This window comes from Marmota flaviventris, chromosome 10 (genome assembly GCF_047511675.1).
Source record: "Marmota flaviventris isolate mMarFla1 chromosome 10, mMarFla1.hap1, whole genome shotgun sequence".
Taxonomy (NCBI): Eukaryota; Metazoa; Chordata; class Mammalia; order Rodentia; family Sciuridae; genus Marmota; species Marmota flaviventris.
The window spans coordinates 35,242,124-35,261,739 of NC_092507.1; the positions used below are offsets into that span (position 1 = coordinate 35,242,124).

Below are 19,616 nucleotides of genomic sequence, written 5' to 3' on the forward strand. Positions count from 1 at the left end.
TTTAAGCGTTTTCCTGGATCCAACATCCATCCCCCTCAAGGACTTCAGACTAGACCAATTATGAGATTTTGAGGAATTTTAAGAAGACACAATTCAAAATGAAGTTCAGAGCATAAGGTTTTATGTCTAGACCAGACCAGAAACACCTTCCCAAAAATTTACATTCTTAAAAAATATGGAAAGTGGGCCATTTTAATTTTTATTTGTTCTAATTACTTATACATGATAGCAGAATGCATTTTGATTCATTGTACAAAATGGAGCACAACTTATCATTTCTCTGATTGTACGTGATGTAGAAGTGCACTACATTTAGTCATACGTGGGAAAGCAGGCCATTTTAAAAATACTATTATTTTTCTTCTCCTTTATTAATTGACAAAAATGGGAAGCACTTTTAATTTTACTAGCTTTAGGATGGTCTCCTTTATGAACACCCCAGGATTTCTTCTGTGTTCTGTGAGTTGGTCTGCTTTAATCATATGAACTGGTTGTTCCACTTGTCTTTACCCCCAAACAACACACATTTCCTCCCAAATCATTAAGTAATGCCTCTAAAAAATTTTTCTAGGATTTAATATAAGAACCACTTAGTAGCTGAACAATCAATATCTATGTCCTTTCTTCCTCTTTATCTACTATCATAGTTGAAAGTGCATTCATGCCAAAGTTCTATTTTCCCAAGGATCATTTCCCTTTCAGTGAAATGCCTCTTTGTCAGTCAATAGGTTAGGAGGTATATAATCTATAAAGTGTGCTGCAGATAATACAGAAAGGCTGAAGGGTGCCATGTAAAAGAAAGGTAATGAGTCTATGAAAACATTTTTTAAATCTTTAGGCAAGACAGAATACGTATTAAAAAACAAGCAAAAACAATCTATGTTTTACAAATTATATCCTAATAAAATGTTAGGGGGGAAAAAATCTAAAACCCAAAACAACCAAGTCTGTAAAACAGAGGCCACAGGCCAGGAAGGGAAGAAAAAGTAACTGGTATTTGGGTATTTACTAGAGGGATGGAGATGAGTACCTTAGCTGACTGTGGTGTTGAGAAATTTAGCCAAGCAGGAACAAAGTCATGCTGCGCCATTTAGGTCCAGTGTCTCTTTTCAGCAAGGTGAGGCATCCAACCTCATGGCCAGGATCTGAAAGTGAGACAACTCAAATAACTTATGCTTTTAAGAATCGAATACCAGATTATAAAGTAATCTGTGATTAACCTATGATCCCTCTTCACAGAGTATCTGTCCTGAGACTCTCTATACATATTTCTAAGGGACCAAATCTCACAGAAGTTATAAACAAAAGCAATGGTCTGTAAATATGTGATTATGAAAAAAACATAAACAGAAAAATATGACACAAGTCTAGAAGGTCATGTCAAAGAATCTAATGCATTCTTGAGTTACAAGAGAAGAAGCTGAAGAATAAACACAAAATAGATACTTATGGAAAAAGAACAGTTTGACTCAGTCAGGTACTTGGGTAACTTCTGGCCAAAGGAGTAGAAAAGCTTTTCCTACAGAAGGAATATATAACCTCTCAAGAACTTTTCCACTCAGTTCATATTAATTTCCTCAAACACTAACTAGTACCAGTTTTCCTGAGGTTTGTTGGTATTTTCAAATCTTCCTATCAATATTCTCCAAAATTAAAATACTGCAGAAAGCAGCAGATAATTTTCATAGCACATATACAGCTTTCCTCCAAAATTAAGATGTATAAAGAATATTTACCCCAGAGTGTAACCTCTGTGGTCCTGTTTTCCAACCTCTGTGGTCCTGTTTTTCGAACTCCTTGAGGCTATCAGCTGGCTCTCTCACGAGGTCTTCTTGTTAAAAATGTGCTTAAGCAGCCTGGCCAGCAGCACGCCTTGTGATGAAGCACAAAGAAGCCTGGCTCTGGGTGGCTCACTTTCTGAGTCCCTTTAATTGATCATCTTAAACTATCTAGTTCCTGACTCACTTCCAAAGGGGGAAGGGGAAAGGGGAAGGGGGAAGGGGAACATAAAAAGTATTTGTTACATTTAAAAAAGGGGGTAAGGGGAAAGAGCTACTTCTATGTTCACCTCATTCAACTTCCTTGAGTAATGGCACTATGATGTTGCTTAAATAGGTAATACATGGACATTTGCACAGTGAGTGCGAACTGTTCATAACAAGGTCATAGCTACACAGACAGGTGGCCTCATGTGTGGGCAAGTAATGTCATCAAGGTGATAAACAAAAAATATAATATTAAAGCACTATAAAAGATCTTCTGAGTAGTCAACTCCAGTGGCAAACAACCACATGACAAAGCCCTTAAAACATAAATGTCATTATTCTTACACAACTGCTAAAAATAGTGTGCAGATATGTATTTATATTTTCTTAAACTTTAAACTCTAAACATATATGAAATCTTGTTAAAAAAAAAAAATCAGACAGGAACTTGATACACTTTTCCCTCCACAGAATAGCAGCTTTCAAGGCAAATTTCTTGGTATAAAGCTCCTATATGTATATTCTATTTCTTTGGTCTTCAATATTTATAAATTCAGAACAAAATTAAAACAAGTAGAAAGAGGGGGTTAGGAATAGTCAAGGAGAAAGTTCCAAAATGAGGTTTTCTTCTTTTCAGTTTTCTGTATTTCACTTGTTTTGCATCTTCTTCAAAAATGAATTCAGCTAATAGAAGGTGATATGAAGAATCTTCTACTGCTTTGGTAGAGAAGTCACTTTTTATTTTGGATCCATTTCCATCATTGCTCAATCATTAACAAGGCCACATGAATCTACCAATCTGTAAATGAAAAAACAAAATGACACATAACAATCTCAAGAGACAAAATCACTGTCATATACAGTTGCTGAAGTGAGATACGAATGGATAAGGGGGGGGGAGAGGGACAAGGCCAAGCAGACTGAGGGGCTTACATGCAGCAAGATGCTGTGTACAGACTTTGCAACCTAGGTATGGGAAAAAGAGAATCCACGCAAGAGAGGTGGTGGTAACTGGAGACTGATTACATACTGGGAACTGATGAAAAACAGTATTAAGGAAAAATGGGAGCCATATTCCTTACTGTAGGAGAAAGGAGGCAACGATCATGAAAATTTGAACACGGAATCACAAAGAACAAAATAAGTAAATCCAAAAAATAACAAAGCAGTACTTAATTGACCTAAAGCATTCTTATCAATAAAATGGGGGGAAAAAAGCAATAAAGCAAATCTAAAGAGAGGAAAGGGGGGGGGGGAAAAAGGTAGCAAAAATGGAGACAATAATAAAGATAATTATTTCAAAATCAATAAAGATTATTTTAAAAAAGATAAACATGGCTGGGAATAGTGGCGTACACTATTAATCCCAGCGGCTTGGAGGCTGAGGCAGAAGGATCACAACAAGTTCAAAGCCAGCCTCAGCAAGTGCAAGGTGCTAAGCAACTCAGTGTCTCTACATAAAAATACAAAATAGGGCTGGGGGTGTAGCTCAGTGGTTGAATGCCTTGGAGTTCAATCCCTAGTACTCCCGCCAAAACAAGATAAATAGAAGGTAAGCTGGTAAAATGCTTAAGGAAAAAAAAAAAAAAAAAAAAAGACAGCATGAAGAGGAGGAAATAAAACAACAGATTAAAAATAGTGTAAGTGGCGGGCGCAGCCTATAATCCTAGTGGCTTGGAAGGCTGAGGCTGGAGGATTGGGAGTTCAAAGCCAGACTCAGCAATGGCAAGGTACTAAGCAACTTGGTGAGACCCTGTCTCTAAATAAAAATACAAAAAAATAGGGCTGGGAATGTGGCTTAGTGGTCGAGTAACACTGAGTTCAATCCCAGGTACCCCATCACACCAAAAAAGAAAAAAAAAAAAAATCATAAGCAAAGATTATGAACAATCAAAAATTAAACAAATTTGAAAATCTTAAATCTCTATGGAATATCAAAAACTGGCCCAACAATAAAAAACCTAATATCAAACCTGAATAAACCTTATATGTTAAGGACACTTAAGAAAAACCCTCCTCCCCAAAGGGTTCCAAGGTGAAAAAGAGAAGCTGAATGTCTACCCTATGGTTTGCCAAGTGAGTGACTGAGTTGAGACAGGGAAGGTTTATACAGTAACCCACAACTGGAGTTCTGGATTACCCTACAGAAATAACAGCTATTAATTCTTTAATATAGGTTCTGTGGTCCAGCCTACAGATTTTTATCAGAATTTATTGTTAAAATGGCCTCTGCATAAGATCAAATTTTAATATAAACAGATTTTTAAAGTCAATTCATAAAATATTCAGCAAAAAGTAAAACCAACAGGACTTGCCAACAGATGAGATATTGCTAACAGATTCTAGTTTTCAGCTTGTTCAACTAGGTTACAGTGCTCAGTGATAGGGAATAAACACAGACTAGTTACTGTTTTTTCAGTATATTCAGAGATGTTCTTATGAAGGTCTACACCTATTATTACCAATAAGAAACGATAATACTGTCACCATAATTAATTATTTTGGAAAAATATCAATAAAATCAAGATTTCTAATGGAAAAAACATAATTAACTGTTACACACTTTTTGTCATTAAGAACTCTGGTTGAGACAGGCGCGGTGGCACATGCCTGTATTTCCAGCGGCTCAGGAGGCTGAGACAGGAGGATCTCAAGTTCAAAAGCAGCCTCAACAATTTAGTCTCCCGAGTAGCTGAGATTAGAGGGATGTGCAACCACACCTGACAATTAAAGTTCTTTTGGGGATGTGGTTATTTTTATACAGTGACTAAGTGAAGAGTTTGTTTATTTTTTTTTTAAAAAAACATGGTGTCATTTTTTAAATACCTTTGTTTATTTATTTATTTATTTATTTATTTATTTTTATGTGGTGCTGGGGAACAAATCCAGAGCCTTCCGCTTGCTAGGCAAGCGCTCTACCACTGAGCCACAACTCCAGCCCAAGTTTATGCTTATTACTGAAAATTTTTTGAGTAAAAAAATTTAAAACTAAACTAAAACTATCTTAGAACCTTTAAAAAAAAAAAAAACACGAAAGACTAGACAGGAAGGGTGATCAAGATTCCTTTTTTTTTTTTTTTTAACATTTAAAAAATGATGTCAAGCATGTGCTCTGGAGCTCAAAGGTATAGTTTGGGGAATTTCCAGTATTTGGAAGACAATAAGGCAGGAGAAGAGATGAGATCTGGGAAGACTGTTAAAAGAAAAAATTCTCAAGCCTGTTTCATTAATTTTCCATGTCTATTTATCACTTTCCTATTTCCAATGACACTCCAAAAAATTGACACTCTTAAAAAAAATCTAGTTCTTTAGGCACTAATAGTCTCTTCCACCATCTACCTCAGCATATCCCCATCAGCTGACATTCTCTGTTTCTAAATTCAGGATCAAATTATATCCTTACACTGCTCAGTAATGTCTGGTTTTCCACCAGCAATAAAATAAAATTTAAATTCCTCAACATGAGACAAGAAATAAACTTTTACCCACCTCTCAAGAATAAACCAAAAGTCATGTCTAAAATTCCAGTGACTCAGGAGGTAGAGGCAGGATGGCAAGTTTGAGGTCAGTCTCAACAACTGAAACCTTGGCTCAAAATAAAAAATAAAAAGGGCCAGGGAGAGGCTGGGGATATAACTGTTAGTAGAGTGCTTGCCTCACATGCAAAAGGTCCTGGGGTTCAATCCCCAGCACCCGCCCTCCAACACACACACACACACACACACACACACACACACACAAGGAGCCAGGGATGCAGCTCAGTGCTAAAGTGTCCCTGGGGTTCAATCTCCAGCACCAAAAACAAAAACAAAAAACAAGAAGAATAAGCCTAGTCTCCTTAATTCTCTATGTAGAAGATATCTCCCTCTCTGAAATCCTAAAAGTACTATAATTATGCCTTCTAGGGCATAAACTCTTGCTCCTTCCAGGGCATTATAAATGTTTATTTAAGCTACAAGTAAGCCAAAAACTTCTAAGAATTCTTCCCTGACCTTCTTTGAAATGCACACAGCCTGTTAACTACTGTGGTACTTTATATATGTCTACCAACAGATGAATAGATCTCTCTCTCACACACACCCCCATATAAACATACAATAGACTAACTATAAAAATAAAGTACTGATTCATGCTACAACATGAAACCTGAAAACATTATTCAGAGTGAAAGAAGCCATACACAAAATGCTATATACGATTTCATTTGTATAAAATATTTAATCAATAAACTAGAGACAGAAAACAGATCAGTGGTTACCAGGAGCTGGGGGGCAGGGGAGAGGGTACAGGGGCTTAATACTTAAGAGGTTTCACTTTGGGGTAATAAAAAAGTTCTGGAACTAGACAGTCGGTGATGTCATACAACACTGAATGTACTTCATGCTCTACACTTTTCAAAATGGTTATAATGGTTAGCCTTATATGTATTTTTTTCATAATTAAAAAAAATGTTATTACTAGAGATTAAACTCAGAATGCTCTTCACTGAGTCACATTCCCAGTCCACTAAATGTTTTTAATAAGATAGTTATCATTAAATAGAATTGATATTTTTCAATATTTTCTTTTTGTTGTAGCTGTACACAATACCTTTATTTATTTATTTTTATGTGGTGCTGAGGATCAAACCCAGGGCCTCCCACATGCTAGGCAAACTCTACTACTGAGCCACAGCCCCAGCCCAGAATCAATATTTTAAAATATAAACAATGTAATACATCATCCATTCTTTTTAGGTTTCATATAAGTGCTTTTGATCCCTCCCTATGATGTGCATATAGAATCACTTGTACCTAAATATTTGTCAGCAAACAAAAGATTTACACTTAAGTTGCTTTTTTTTTTTGTGGTACCAGAGATTAAATCCAGGGGAGCTTAACCACTGAGTTACATTCCCATCCCTTTTTAAATATTTTATTTAGAAACAGAGTCTCAATAAGTTGTTTAGGGCCTCAGTAAATTGATGAGGCTGGCTTTGAACTCCCAATCCTCCAGCCTCAGCCTCTCAAGCCGCTGGGATTATAGGTGTGTGTCACCGTACCTCGGCCACTAAAATGCATCTTTTTTTTTCTCTTTTAATATTTATTTTTTTAGTTGTAGTTGGACATAATACCTTTACCATTCATTTATAAAATGCACTCTTAAAAAAAAAAAACACAGAATTACAAATGTTTCTGAAAGGCAAACCAGGATGCAATGTGCTGTCCTTGAAACAAACAAATGGAAAAACAAAACAAAACAAAAAACCTTTAATTTTTCCATGTAGATAAGCCATTGTCAAAAGCATAATTTTAAGTAGATCTTAAATCATAAAATAAAATTTCTATTCTATATATGCTATATAAAATAATTGAGAAATGTTGTCTCTGTAACGCTAGTGCACTATGGCTGGAATATAGGGATTTTCCTTTTAATATTCTATAGGAAAATAAAAAATATGCAATGTCTGACTTTTAATCGGGCTTGTTTAACTTTGGCTCCACAAAAAGTGCTTTTAAGTACAAGACTAATAGATACAATTTGGTCATTTGATAAGATTTCTTTGATACAGGCTTTTGGGTATGCCCCACCAAATCGACAAAGTTAATAATAAATCATTTCATCAATCACATAGTGTACAATCTGTATATCCCACAGAATTGAAAAAGGATATTATCTAGTTCTCAACTAAGAGATTATCAAATAATTTTCACAATGGTTCATGATGTATTTGTCAATAAAAGGATTCAAAGAATTGCATGGCACATGAAAAGAGTAAAAAAAACAGTAAAATAAAAAGATAGCCCATGAAGAAGGGGGAAGATATGTCTAATAGATCATCAAAGATAAAAAAAATTAATAATATTAAAACACATTAATAAAAGTTTCTTTCTTTCTTTCTCTCTTTCTTTTTTTTTTTTTTAGAGAGAGAGAGAAATTTTTTAATATTTATTTTTTAGTTTTTCAGTGGACACAACATCTTTATATTTTCGTATGAGGTGCTGAGTGGTGCGCATGCCAGGCCAGCCAGGCCAGCCAAGCCAGCAAGCTACCGCTTGAGCCACATCCCCAACCCCTTGTATTTCTTTTTATTTGCAAAATATCTATTGTTACCTTTTACCATTCTTCTGTTGTTGATCTTTCTTTCTTATCTGACATAATACAATACATATTGATCCTTTGATTATCTGTTAGAAGCATCTTTACCCTTCTTCATGGGCTATCTTTTATTTTTTACTGTATCTTTTGATGAACAAAAGTTCTTAGTCAAAGCTGTACATACCCCTTATGATTTACATTTCTGTGCTTTAAAGTCAAAGCATTTACCTATATAGCCTCATTGTCCTCTTGATTTTATAGTTTTGCTTTTCACATTTAAGAGTTAAAACACTTAGAACTGATTCGTATATAGTTTGAAATCTGTGTGAAATTTCATTTCTTTTTCAGTGTCAGAGATTGAACCCAGGGGCACTTAACCCTGATCCACAAATCCCCAGGGCTTTTTACTTTGAGACAGGGTCTCACTAAGTTGCTTACGACCATGCTAAGTTGTGGAGGTTGGCTTTGAAAGTTTCAATCCTCCTGCCTAAGCCTCCTGAGCTGTTAGGATGACACGTGTACACCACCATGCCCTCATGGCATTCTTTCTCTATTTACAAAGCCAGCTCCATCATAAATTATTTCTACATATGTATGGGTCTAATTTTCAGGTTTCTGCTTCACTGGTCTTTTAATAGTTCCTCCACTACTACCATGTGTCTTATCTACCTTGGCTTTATAATTAATACCTTGTTATAGAGATATTTCCCATTAATATACTTTTATTAAAGGCCTCAGCTATTGGATTTCTCATAAATTTTAAAATATTAATATCAAGTTTAAGAGGGGAAAATCTGTTAAGACATTTCTTAGAACAGTAATGAATCTAGATCAATATGAGAGAATAAATAATAATAAATAACAACAAATCCTCCAAAGTATATGCATAGTTAGGTAAGTCTTTTATATAATCTCTTTACCATCTTATATAAAATTTCCCCATAAAGATCTTGCATACCTTTAAAAATGATTTATTCTTACCTTCTTGTTTTAAAAAAGGCCTATGTATTATTATTATTTTTTTAACCTGTTTTAACTCAAAATTTTTTTTTCCCTGAGGTACTAGGGATTGAACCTAGGATTTGCACTCTCCATTCAACTACTACTCCCCTGATGCAAAAATGACTCTTTACGGGCTGGGCTATAGTTCAGTTGGTAGAGTGCTTGCCTTGCTTGCACAAGGCCCTGGATTCAATCCCCAGCATCACCAAAAAAAAAAAAAGATTCTTTATTTGATTGTTGATGAAGATATGGTACAAACAAGGAATTCTCACACATTGTCAAAAACATAACTTTAAGTATATCTTCAATCATAAAATTTCCATTCTACATATGCTATATAAAACAATTGAGAAGTGTTGTCTGTAATGCTAGTGCACTATGGCTGGAATATAGGGATTTTCCTTTTAATATTCTATAGGAAAATACAAAATATGCAATGTTTGACTTTTAATCATGCTTGTTTAATTTTGGCTCCTAGTGGAAGTTTTAAATGGTACATGACCACTCTGGAAAACAGTTTGGCAAAAAAAAAAAAAAAAAAAAAAAAGCTGAAGTTGTGAAACTTCTGTGACCAACTGTTTTAGTCTATTTTGTTCTACAATACAACAAAATACCTGAATCTGGGTAAGTTATAAAGAACAGAGACTATTTCTCACAGTTCTGGAGAAATCTTAGAAGTTTGAAAGACTGACATCTGGAGAGAACTTGCTGCAGTGTCCCATGGTAAAAAGAAAAGAACATGGAAGAGAGGGAGAGGAAAAAGAGGCTTGAACTTATCAAAACAACTAATGTACTCCAAACATAAGAGCACTAATCCATTCATAAGGACAAAAGCCCTCATGACCTAGCCTCTTAAAGGTCCCACCTCTCAACACTGCTGCCTTGGGAATTAATTTTCAACAATTTCAAACTTTGGGGGACACATTTAAACAATAGCACTCACCAATCCTAATCATAAGATTACAAGAAGTATTGATGCATACTACAACATAGATGAACCTTGAAAATATTAGGTTACATGAAAGAAGCCAGATGCAAAGACCACAAAGTATATGCTTCTGGACAGATGAAATACAATACAGTACAAAGAGACAAAAGAAAGTAGATTCGCAGTTGCCTAGGGCTGGAGAAAAATGGGAGGTAACTGCTAATAGCTATGAGATTTCTTTCTGGGACAATAAAAGTGTTAAATTAGTGGTAATCATTGCACAATTTTGTAAATATCCTAGAAACCATGAAATTGTACACTTTAGATGGGTGTGTTTAAAAAAATTTGTAGTTGTAGATAGACAGTATGCCTTTCTTTTATTTGTTTCATTTTTATGTGATGCTAAGAATTGAACCTAGTGCCTCACACATACATGCTAAGCAATTGTCACTGAGCTACAGCCAGCCTTGGGGGTGTTCTGTTACATAAACCACAACTCTATATAATTTATAAATATTTATATAAATTATATTGTCACATAGACTGAATCTGTCAATCCTCTTGTGTTAGCCTCCGAAGTGGCTGGGTCTACAGGCATGTGCCACCATACCCTGATAACCTGTAAACTATACAGGAATGTACAAGGAACAACCACAAAACCATTCTTGGAACAACTGGCCCAGAGAAAGTCAGTGTTAGTGAAAAATAAGGATTATGATAAATTAAAGAGACATAAGGAAATTAAAACATTTATTTACATGGAAAGTGGGCATAACTTTCTATAATAACAAGCTGATCTCATTAGTAAAATAGAAATAGAAACCTACACTGTGCTTAGAAAATGATCTGGAAAAAATGCAAAGTGTAGTAATTTCTGGTAATGGGAATATTAGTGTTCACCTTTGCATATTTATACATTCTAACATCACATACTACATATATGCTGATTGCAATACAAAATAATAAAGTAGGAGCTTTATTAATATTGATGCTCAAGCCTACTTCAAATTTTAAAAGGTTGACAACTATTGCTTTAAGAATTGGGATCAGGGATGGGGTTGTAGCTCAGTGGTAGAGCACTGCCTAGCACATGTGAGACACTGGGTGATCCTCAGCACTACACAAAATAAATAAAATAAAGTTACTGCATCTGTCTACAACTAAAAAAAGAATTGGGATGAGACAGGCACAGTGGCACTTTCCTATTAATTCCAGCCACTTGAGAGGCTGAAGCAGGAACATCCCGAGTTTAAGCTCAGTCTTGACAATTCAATGAGACCCTGTTACCATAAGATAAATAAAATGGGTTCAGTTTTAGTTCATGGTAGAGAGCCCCTGGATTCAATCCTTAGTAACACACACATACACACGTGCAAATTGGGGATGGACAAAAGAAAATTTATTATCTTTTCAGGAACAGCAAAATCAGAGAGAAACAAATGAAAGGAGGCTTAAAAGATTGCCAGCTAATTGCAGTATGTGGGACCTGGATCCTAACTCAAAAAGTCAACAACCAGATTCCTTGGTTGAAAATAAACCATATTTAGGTAGCCTAACAAGAAAAGGAATTTATCAAAACACCCACTGAGATTCAAAGAATGAATGAGAGGTTCCTTGACTTGGCAAATATGCAAAAATCCAAGGGAAGTGAAGCACTCAAAACTAATGCCGAAGCCACAACACAGGAAGAGCCTGCTCAGGAAACTGGCCCAGCTAGCACTGCCACCATCAACTGGAATGAATCCCAAACTGTCATTCCTTTGCATCTTACTCCAGAAGCACATCCCCAGTGAAGTGCATTCAACTGGCACAGCTTGGGTCACACAATCCAACTTTAGCTATCAAGGGTTCTATATATTATGTACATGTGTGTACACAGTTTTTCCAGCTCCTCTCCCACAAACACTCACAAAAAGGAAATAAAGGAAGGGGGTTAAAATGATAAAACAAAAGACGCAATAGAGATAATTTTAAAGCCCTATTAGTACACAGGAATTCTGCCCATCTTGCCATTAATAATAAACTTTAATCATTATGCCTTCTTATGCTTTACTGTACCAAGCAAGAATCATTTCCTGAAAAGTAATTCCAGAAGGTAGTAAATAGTAATATTTATGTCTTCTCCAGGTAATCTAATTTCTGATATTCTGTAATTCAAAGGTCACAAGCACACACGCTGCCACCAAACCTAAAAACTCATTATCTCACCACATTAAAAAAAAAAGTGGGGGGAGGCTAGGCATGCTAAAATAAGACCAAGACAAGGTTAATTCTATCACAGCCCAGGCTATTAAACACAAAACAGAAGCATATTTATCACCTGATGCAATCTGACACATTAAATTCTGGATATAAGATTCAGAAAACTAAACAAATTACATTTATACAAAATTCTGAAAACGTAGGCTTTGTTTGCTTTACAGTACTGAAGACTGAACCCAGTGGAACTCTCACATTCCCACCCCTTTTTATTCTGAGATAGGTCTAAGCTGCTGAGAGGTCTTGAACTTCTGATCCTCTTGCTCAGCCTCCTACATGGCTGGGATTATAGCACATGTCACTGTACCTGGCTAATTATGAAGTTTTTAAAACTAGCAAAAACATTTTGATGGCATTTGCTCTGAAGTCACTACATCAAGCACACTACAAACAAGTGTTTCAGTAAAGATAATTTTTATCAAATAGTTTCAACTGCACTGATCCTGAAAGGGGTGTTTTGTATGAATACAACTAAATAGTGACTAAATAGTGATAACTAAATGGTGACATTTACAAAACCACACAGTTTTCATAACTGATTTAACAGGAGTGACTACTATGGACTTGGGAGGCTGGGGCAGGAGGATCACAAGTTCAAGGTCAGCCTCAGCAACTTAGCAGGGTCCTGAGTAACTCAGCAAAATCCAGTCCCAAAATAAAAAAAGGGATGGAAAGGTAGCTCAGTGGTAAAGTGCCCCAGGGTTCTTTTGGGAGGGGGGGCTGGGTTTAATTCCCTGTGTGTATGTGTGTGTTGGGGGGGGAGTATTTCCTCCCCTAAGGTTTTATCCTCTAGCTATTAGCAGTTTACCATCTGGGAGTACTATACCACTGAGCTATATCTCCAGTCCTTTGTATTTCTTATTTTGAGACAGTATCTAGCTAAATTGCCCAGGATGGCCTGGAACTTTGGGATTCTCCTTCCTCAACTTCCTGAGTTGCAGGGATTACAGACATGCAGCACTACACCAGGCTCAAAAAATCCAATTTAAGAGAAATTTTTAGACCAAATTGGTTGAGAAAACTGATTGGTAGCCAAAACCAGTAAATAAAGCCACGGTGAACCCACTATATTTTGGCTCAATTTTATAATATACAACTAGGAAAAGAAAAAGAAAAAAAAAAGGCAGGAAACAAACTAGCTGGAAAAGTTAATACTGAATTGGGCAGCAAAACAAAAGCAAACCAAACACTCCACTTTACACAGCATGTCCGAGGGCAAATGACCAATACAATTACTCTATGCTGTTCAATAGTACAACTGCAGGGAAATTATATAGATGAGAACCACTGAATAAACTAGGGAAAAAAAAATTCACAGAATCATCTACACTCCTCCCCAACCCCACATCAAATTGCAATCTAAGTCTCTGTATCAACTACCAATTTACAGAGAATCAGGAAAAATCTAGAATATGAGAAACTTTGCAAAACAAACGACCTGGTTTCTTTTTAACAAAATGCAAGGGAAAAAATGAAGGGGAAACTAATGAAAAGAGGCTCAAAGGATGTTAGCCAATTGCAGTTATGTGGGAACCTGGATCCTGAATCAAATTAGAAAAGTCAACTGAAAAGTAACATCTAATAAGGGAAACTACTCTGTGTGCCAAGATATCACTAAATTTCATTAGAATGGTATGTAAGAGATTCATTAATGTCAATATCATCAAACAAATCACAAAGTGATTATTATGAGACAACCTTTTAAGAACTCTACAAATATTATTTATTTATCACAACAACCCTAGAATAAGGTACTATTATCCCTACTTAACAGAAGAAATATGCATAGAATTTCATCTGAGTAACTCTCCTAAGGTCACAAGGTGTACATGGTGAAGCTGACATTTAAATCCAGGTTGTTTCTCTACAAAGCTGGTGCCTTTTACTACCATATTATCCCATCTCTCTATATAATGTGGTGAAAACTGTCCTTTTGAATCACAGAGAAAACTGCCTGAATCCTCATTTCCTACCATGTTACCAGATTAATTACCTTCTGGAAAACTGTATACAAATCTGGAGAAGCATTAATATAATCTATTTTAAACAAGTGTTGAAAGGAAACGAGATTATATACTGGAATTATTTTACAGCATCTAACATGATACCCACAATAAATGATTCCCACTGCTCTTCCTACCATACCAAAGTAATTAATAAAGTGCATGAAAAGTGGAATAGCTGTAATATTTGTGTGCATGTATGGTGCTGGGATTGAACCCAAGAGGTCCTGAACGCTAAAGCAGTGCTCTACCCCCAAGCCAGCAGTTTTAATTAATCAACTGAAAAGCCCCAAACCAACTTTTCTGTATACTTATAAACTTCAAGGACAGCAGTTACTCAGAAGTTTTTATATACTAAAATTTAAACCTACAAGAAGCCAAAAAAGGGTTTGCAAGCTAAATTTAAAATAGACACTTTTTTGGTACTGAGGACTGAAAAAAAACAGGGATACTTTACCACTGAGCTACATCCCCAGTGGTTTTTTTTTTTTTTGTTTTGTTTTGTTTTTGAGAGAGAGGGTCTTGCTAAGTTCCTGAGAGCCTTGCTAAATTTCTGCTCCAAGCCTTGAACTTATGTTCCTTATATTTCAGCCTTCCCAGCCATTGGGTTACAGGTGTGCAACACCATGCCTGGCAAGATACAATCTTAAATGAGTTTTCTGGAGAAAAAAATTTTTACTCCACTAATAAAACTACTGTCCAATTTTTTTTTTTTTTTTTTGAGGGGGTAGGTACTGGGGTTTGAACCCATGGGCACTATACCATTGAGGTACATTGAGGTACATCCCTAATCCTTTTTATTTTGAGATAGGGTCTCACTAAGTTGCTGAGGTGGGTCTCAAACGTCCAATCCTCCTGTCTCAGCCTCCTGAGTAGTTGGAATTGTAGGGCTGTGTCACTGTGGCCAACTGTCCAACTTTCTTCATAGTGGTAATTCTCTAGAGAATTATAGATTAACATGAGGCAATGCGCACTTAATGAGAATATTAAAATTATTTCTGTAAGAAAAGACGGGGGCTGGGGTTGTTGCTCAGTGGCAGAGTGCTTGCCTTGCACATGTGAGGCACTGGGTTCAATCCTCAGCATCACATAAAAATGAATAAGTGAAATAAAGATATTGCATCCATCTATAACTAAAAAATATATTAAAAAAAAAACAAAAACGAAAGAAAAGACAGGTAGGTAGACTGAGCATGTGCCTAAAATGTGCAAGGCCCTAGGCTTGATTCCCAGAAACACAAAAAAGAAAGACCAAAAGCTATGTTGTTATCCTGCAAGTATTTTTATGCTTAATACGTAATGCTGTAAAATTCTTTGGTGTCAGAAATGTTTTATGAAATCATCCAAATATTCCCAGCTCCTAGTACACCAAAACTATCATGATAGTACAGCTTCCAGTGTTTCTTAAAAGAATAATTGATCTCTTTTGCTGAAAAGTGAAATATGCCCAATAGAGCAATTAAAGGCTGATTATTTACTTTAGTAAAGGAAACAACTAACAGACATCTTTAAATACTTCCCTAGTATATTTGAAATTGCCTATAAAGATTTAATTTACATTATATTAGGTATATATTGCTTATTAGTTAAGGGATACCTATGGACAAAAGAAGTTCAATTCCTCTTAATTTATTTTTTTAAGTTTAAATACTGGCAATTTTGTTTGGAGCAGACTTTAGTGGGAAATAAAAATTACTGATTCAGAAATAACTCGAGGCATAAGGTCTCCAACAGCATAACCACATACTAAATTACAGACACAACCAACTATAGCAACTTCTGAGACAGCAAGCATGTTATCTGTACATTACCTAGATTCCAACAGACCCTCATCTGTCTGAAATGACACAAACCAAAATTTGCCTTTTTTATGAACTACTTTTTAATTTGGGATTCCTTAAAAGGTTTTGTTTTGCTTCTCATTTTTCCAAGTCTTACTTTCATGTATAAAGGCAGCAGTCATAGGGTCAAGCACAATAACTTAGAGGTTTCTGGACTGGCAACTGTAGCTCAGAGGTAGATGGCACTGTCCTGGGTTTGATACCCAGCACCAAAAAAGGAGAAACAGAAGGAAAAAACAAAAAAACAAACAACAACAACAAAACCCCCCACATTTCTTAGACTCAAATACTGTCTTCTACCTACTAGCTGAATTAATCTCTGTCTCATTCTTCTCAACTCTAAAATGGGAGAATAAAACAGTATTGCCAGGTGTGGTAGCTACCCTGCCTGTAATCTCAGTGGCTCAGGATCCTCAAAACTTCAAAGCCAGCCTCATCAAAATTGAGGTGCTAAGCAACTCTGTGAGACCCTGTCTCTAAATAAAATACAAAATAGGGCTGGGGATATGGCTCAGTGGTCAAGTGCCCCTGAGTTCAATCCTCAGTTCCAAACAACAACAACAACAACTACACACACAAAAACAGTATCTAAGAATTCTGAGCAACAGGCAGTCCCTGGTACATTAGACTAAAACCATAAAACCAAGATATACAATCTACTGAAATATGATTCAGAGGGCTGGGGCTGTAGCTCAGTGGCAGAACACTTGTCCAGCATGTGTGAGGCACTGGGTTCGATCCTCAGCACCACATAAAAATAAATAAATAAAATAAAGTCATGCGTCCATCAACAACTATTAAAAAAAAAGTACTCCCACATTTCTCATTATTCCATATATATTAAAATGGTTAAATGTGCTTTCCTCAGCTAAGGTTTTAAAACAGCCACTGGTAAGAAAACTGTTGAATTCATTCAAAATAATGGCTTCCCATCTCCCCAAGTTAAAAGCTCTGAAAACAAACTATCCAGAATGAACTGAAAGAATGTTTTTTTATCAACATGTACAGTTTTGGGTACCCTGTAAAGTTTCACCCAAGTACAGTAAACAACAATGTCAAAACACAAAGCAAATAGTCATTTTTATAAAGAACTTGAAATGATTTTGTTGTAAAACCACCAAGGTAAGTACAGAAAAATTCCTAGGGGAATTGACAAAATAAGTTTATGTGTTTGAAAGAATGTAGAAAGACATATGCTAAGGAAGAGAACTATTTGTTTTACTACTAACTTCGACGATTTTTTTCACAATAGCATTTTAACTATTTTATCTTTTAAAGGGAAACCTGAAACTCAAGTTCCTTTCCAAATACTGAAATTTACTGTTTCTGGTTTCCAATCTATGAAGTTTTGTTTGCAGTTAAAACTTCTGAATCTATTTTTTGTTGGTTTTTAAGAAGTAAACAAAATGACAGTCTTTGTTTAAAAAGGCACAACAATCAGGTGCCACATAACTAAACTGCTTTCATTTGCTGAATTCTCACACCATTGTAAATGTCCCTAGTTTAACAGCACCCGATTTCCTTTCAAGTACAGATATAAAAAATCTTAGAAAAGATAATCCAAAATATCACTCATTACATTTTTGGATGTTAACTTATAGAGTAAAGAAAAGTACGTTCTGTTATTAAACTAAAACACAAACCACCATTAACTCTGTGTCTTCCTGGTAAGCAATATATTAATATCAAAGTTAAAAGCAACAATTTCAATAAATAACAAGCCAACCTCAGAGCACAACGATGGCAGATAAAACTGACACCACAGCACAATTTGAGCTATAAGCAACTACCAAAATCAAAAAACAAAAACCGCACCCATTCTTAAGTAAACTTTTGGAGTAAGCAAACTTTCAGAACCCTACCTTTGTTTCCACCTAACAAAAGAAGTCTTCAATACACCAATAACAAAAAATAAAAACAACTAAATGAACAAAAGATCCAGTTAATGTTTTATAGCGAAAAACTATTAAAAATGTTACGACATGTTAACGAATTTAAGTTATCCAAGAACAAGGTACTTCCCCTAGCTACAGCCATTTTAGATTCAGCCTTTCTTTTGGATACCACGAATTGGGGAATAGAGTTACAACGGGGGGAAATACTGGCTGGAAGACTTCAAGATCACCAGCTTTCTCTCCCCTGGAGAGGAGGCATGGTTGACATTGGTAAAGACAATCTAAATGAAAACACCCTGCTCCCAACGGAAAACCGGGACAGCGGACGTGAAAGTTCCTCTTTTTCCCCTCAGCTATCCCACATCTGATTTACACGACTTTTTCCTCCTAGGTTTTCCTAATAAAAGCCTTTGGTTCTCATTCTAAGGGAAGAAAAAGAAACATGTAAACCGAGCCACTTCACCACCTTGCAGCCGTAACGCCTCGAGAGGAAGAAGCCAGAGAGCCGCAGGTGAGCGTTCCGACCCAAGACTAAAGTGAAGTAGGCGCGCTCTGGCGGCGACGCTCGTGTGCAAAGCTCCACGCGCGCGGGGGAGGGGGTGCCCCGTCCGAACTACACGACCCGTGGGTTCCGCTCACCCATCCCACCGCGGACCTGTGCTCAACCACCTGTGTAAAACCTTCCTCCAACTAGTTTTACGGCTGGTGAGGCACCGGGCGGAGCCCCGCGCTGAGCCAAGGCGCCAGGGTCCCCTACCGCTCCGTAGTCCGGAACTCCCACTCACCAAGCAGCGGCGGGGCTACAGCCAAGGACAAGACGCGGCGTCTAAGGACGCGTCCCCAGTTTCTTGGCCCGGCAAAGGTGACTAGCCCACAACCATAACAAAGCTCTTCCAAAATGGCTGCCCGGCCCACAAGGCCCAGGAGGGGCAGAGTGGGTGGAGGAGGAGCGAAGAACCAGCCGGCCTTCTCCCACCCCCGACCCCGCCTCATACACGCCCACCCGCAAGAGCGCATGCGCACAGGCTCTGCTCCGGTGACACTGCTGGGGACAGCCGCGTTTCAGACTGTCAACGTTCGGCCGAGGGAATGGCGGTTATTCCCTGCCCCGCCCCCAGCTCCCTTTGGCGTGGCTCAAGGTGGTGCACGGTCGCTCTTGCCCTAATGCAGAGTAGAATCCCTTGCCTTTCCTTGTGCTGAATGGCAGAGACCAGCTGAGTTTAGTAGTTTTCCTTCATATCCTCCAGGCCAAACTCTCGAGCCTGGGCGCGTGTGAATGAGTGGGTGGAAATGTATTTGGGTACCCGGTCTTCCCCGCCCATTCTTTCTTCAGCCTCCCACACCCCGCCTCTGGGCTACCTCGCATCGCCGAACTACTTCAACCAAAACTAGCAAATCGGTATCGGAAGGATCAGTGTTTCCCGACCCCTGCCCACCTTCCGCTCCTTCACACTTGCGCGTCCTTGAGACTCCAGCCCCCAGCGGGCCTCAGGGCTCTGCTCCACAGGCCTGCGAGGGTCGGCGCGGCGCGTTACCCGCCGGGAGCCGTAGTTCCTGGGCACCGCAGGCGTCGCGCCCCCGCCCCAACGTAGGGCGGGTTTCTCACCGGGCCTGCGCCTTTCGTA

At 37.4% G+C, this 19,616-nt stretch overlaps 1 protein-coding gene across 2 annotated transcripts in view; it reads right to left on the reverse strand.

Moving 5' to 3' along the window:
- Window positions 1-19,578, reverse strand: part of Gpbp1l1 (GC-rich promoter binding protein 1 like 1) — a 41,952-nt gene extending 22,374 nt beyond the window's left edge. The window contains exons 1-3 of one of the 2 annotated variants that reach the window (XM_027937330.2): window positions 19,428-19,578; window positions 1,737-2,784; window positions 1,031-1,145 (exon numbers count right to left, since the gene is read on the reverse strand). In XM_027937330.2, the coding sequence (XP_027793131.1) occupies window positions 1,031-1,090 (60 nt within the window). In that variant the 5' untranslated portion in view covers window positions 1,091-1,145; window positions 1,737-2,784; window positions 19,428-19,578. Of the gene's footprint in view, window positions 1-1,030; window positions 1,146-1,736; window positions 2,785-18,776; window positions 18,922-19,427 lie in introns of those variants that run through there. The other variant, XM_027937329.2, reaches the window with a different exon arrangement.
- Between the last annotated feature and the right edge of the window lie 38 nt (window positions 19,579-19,616).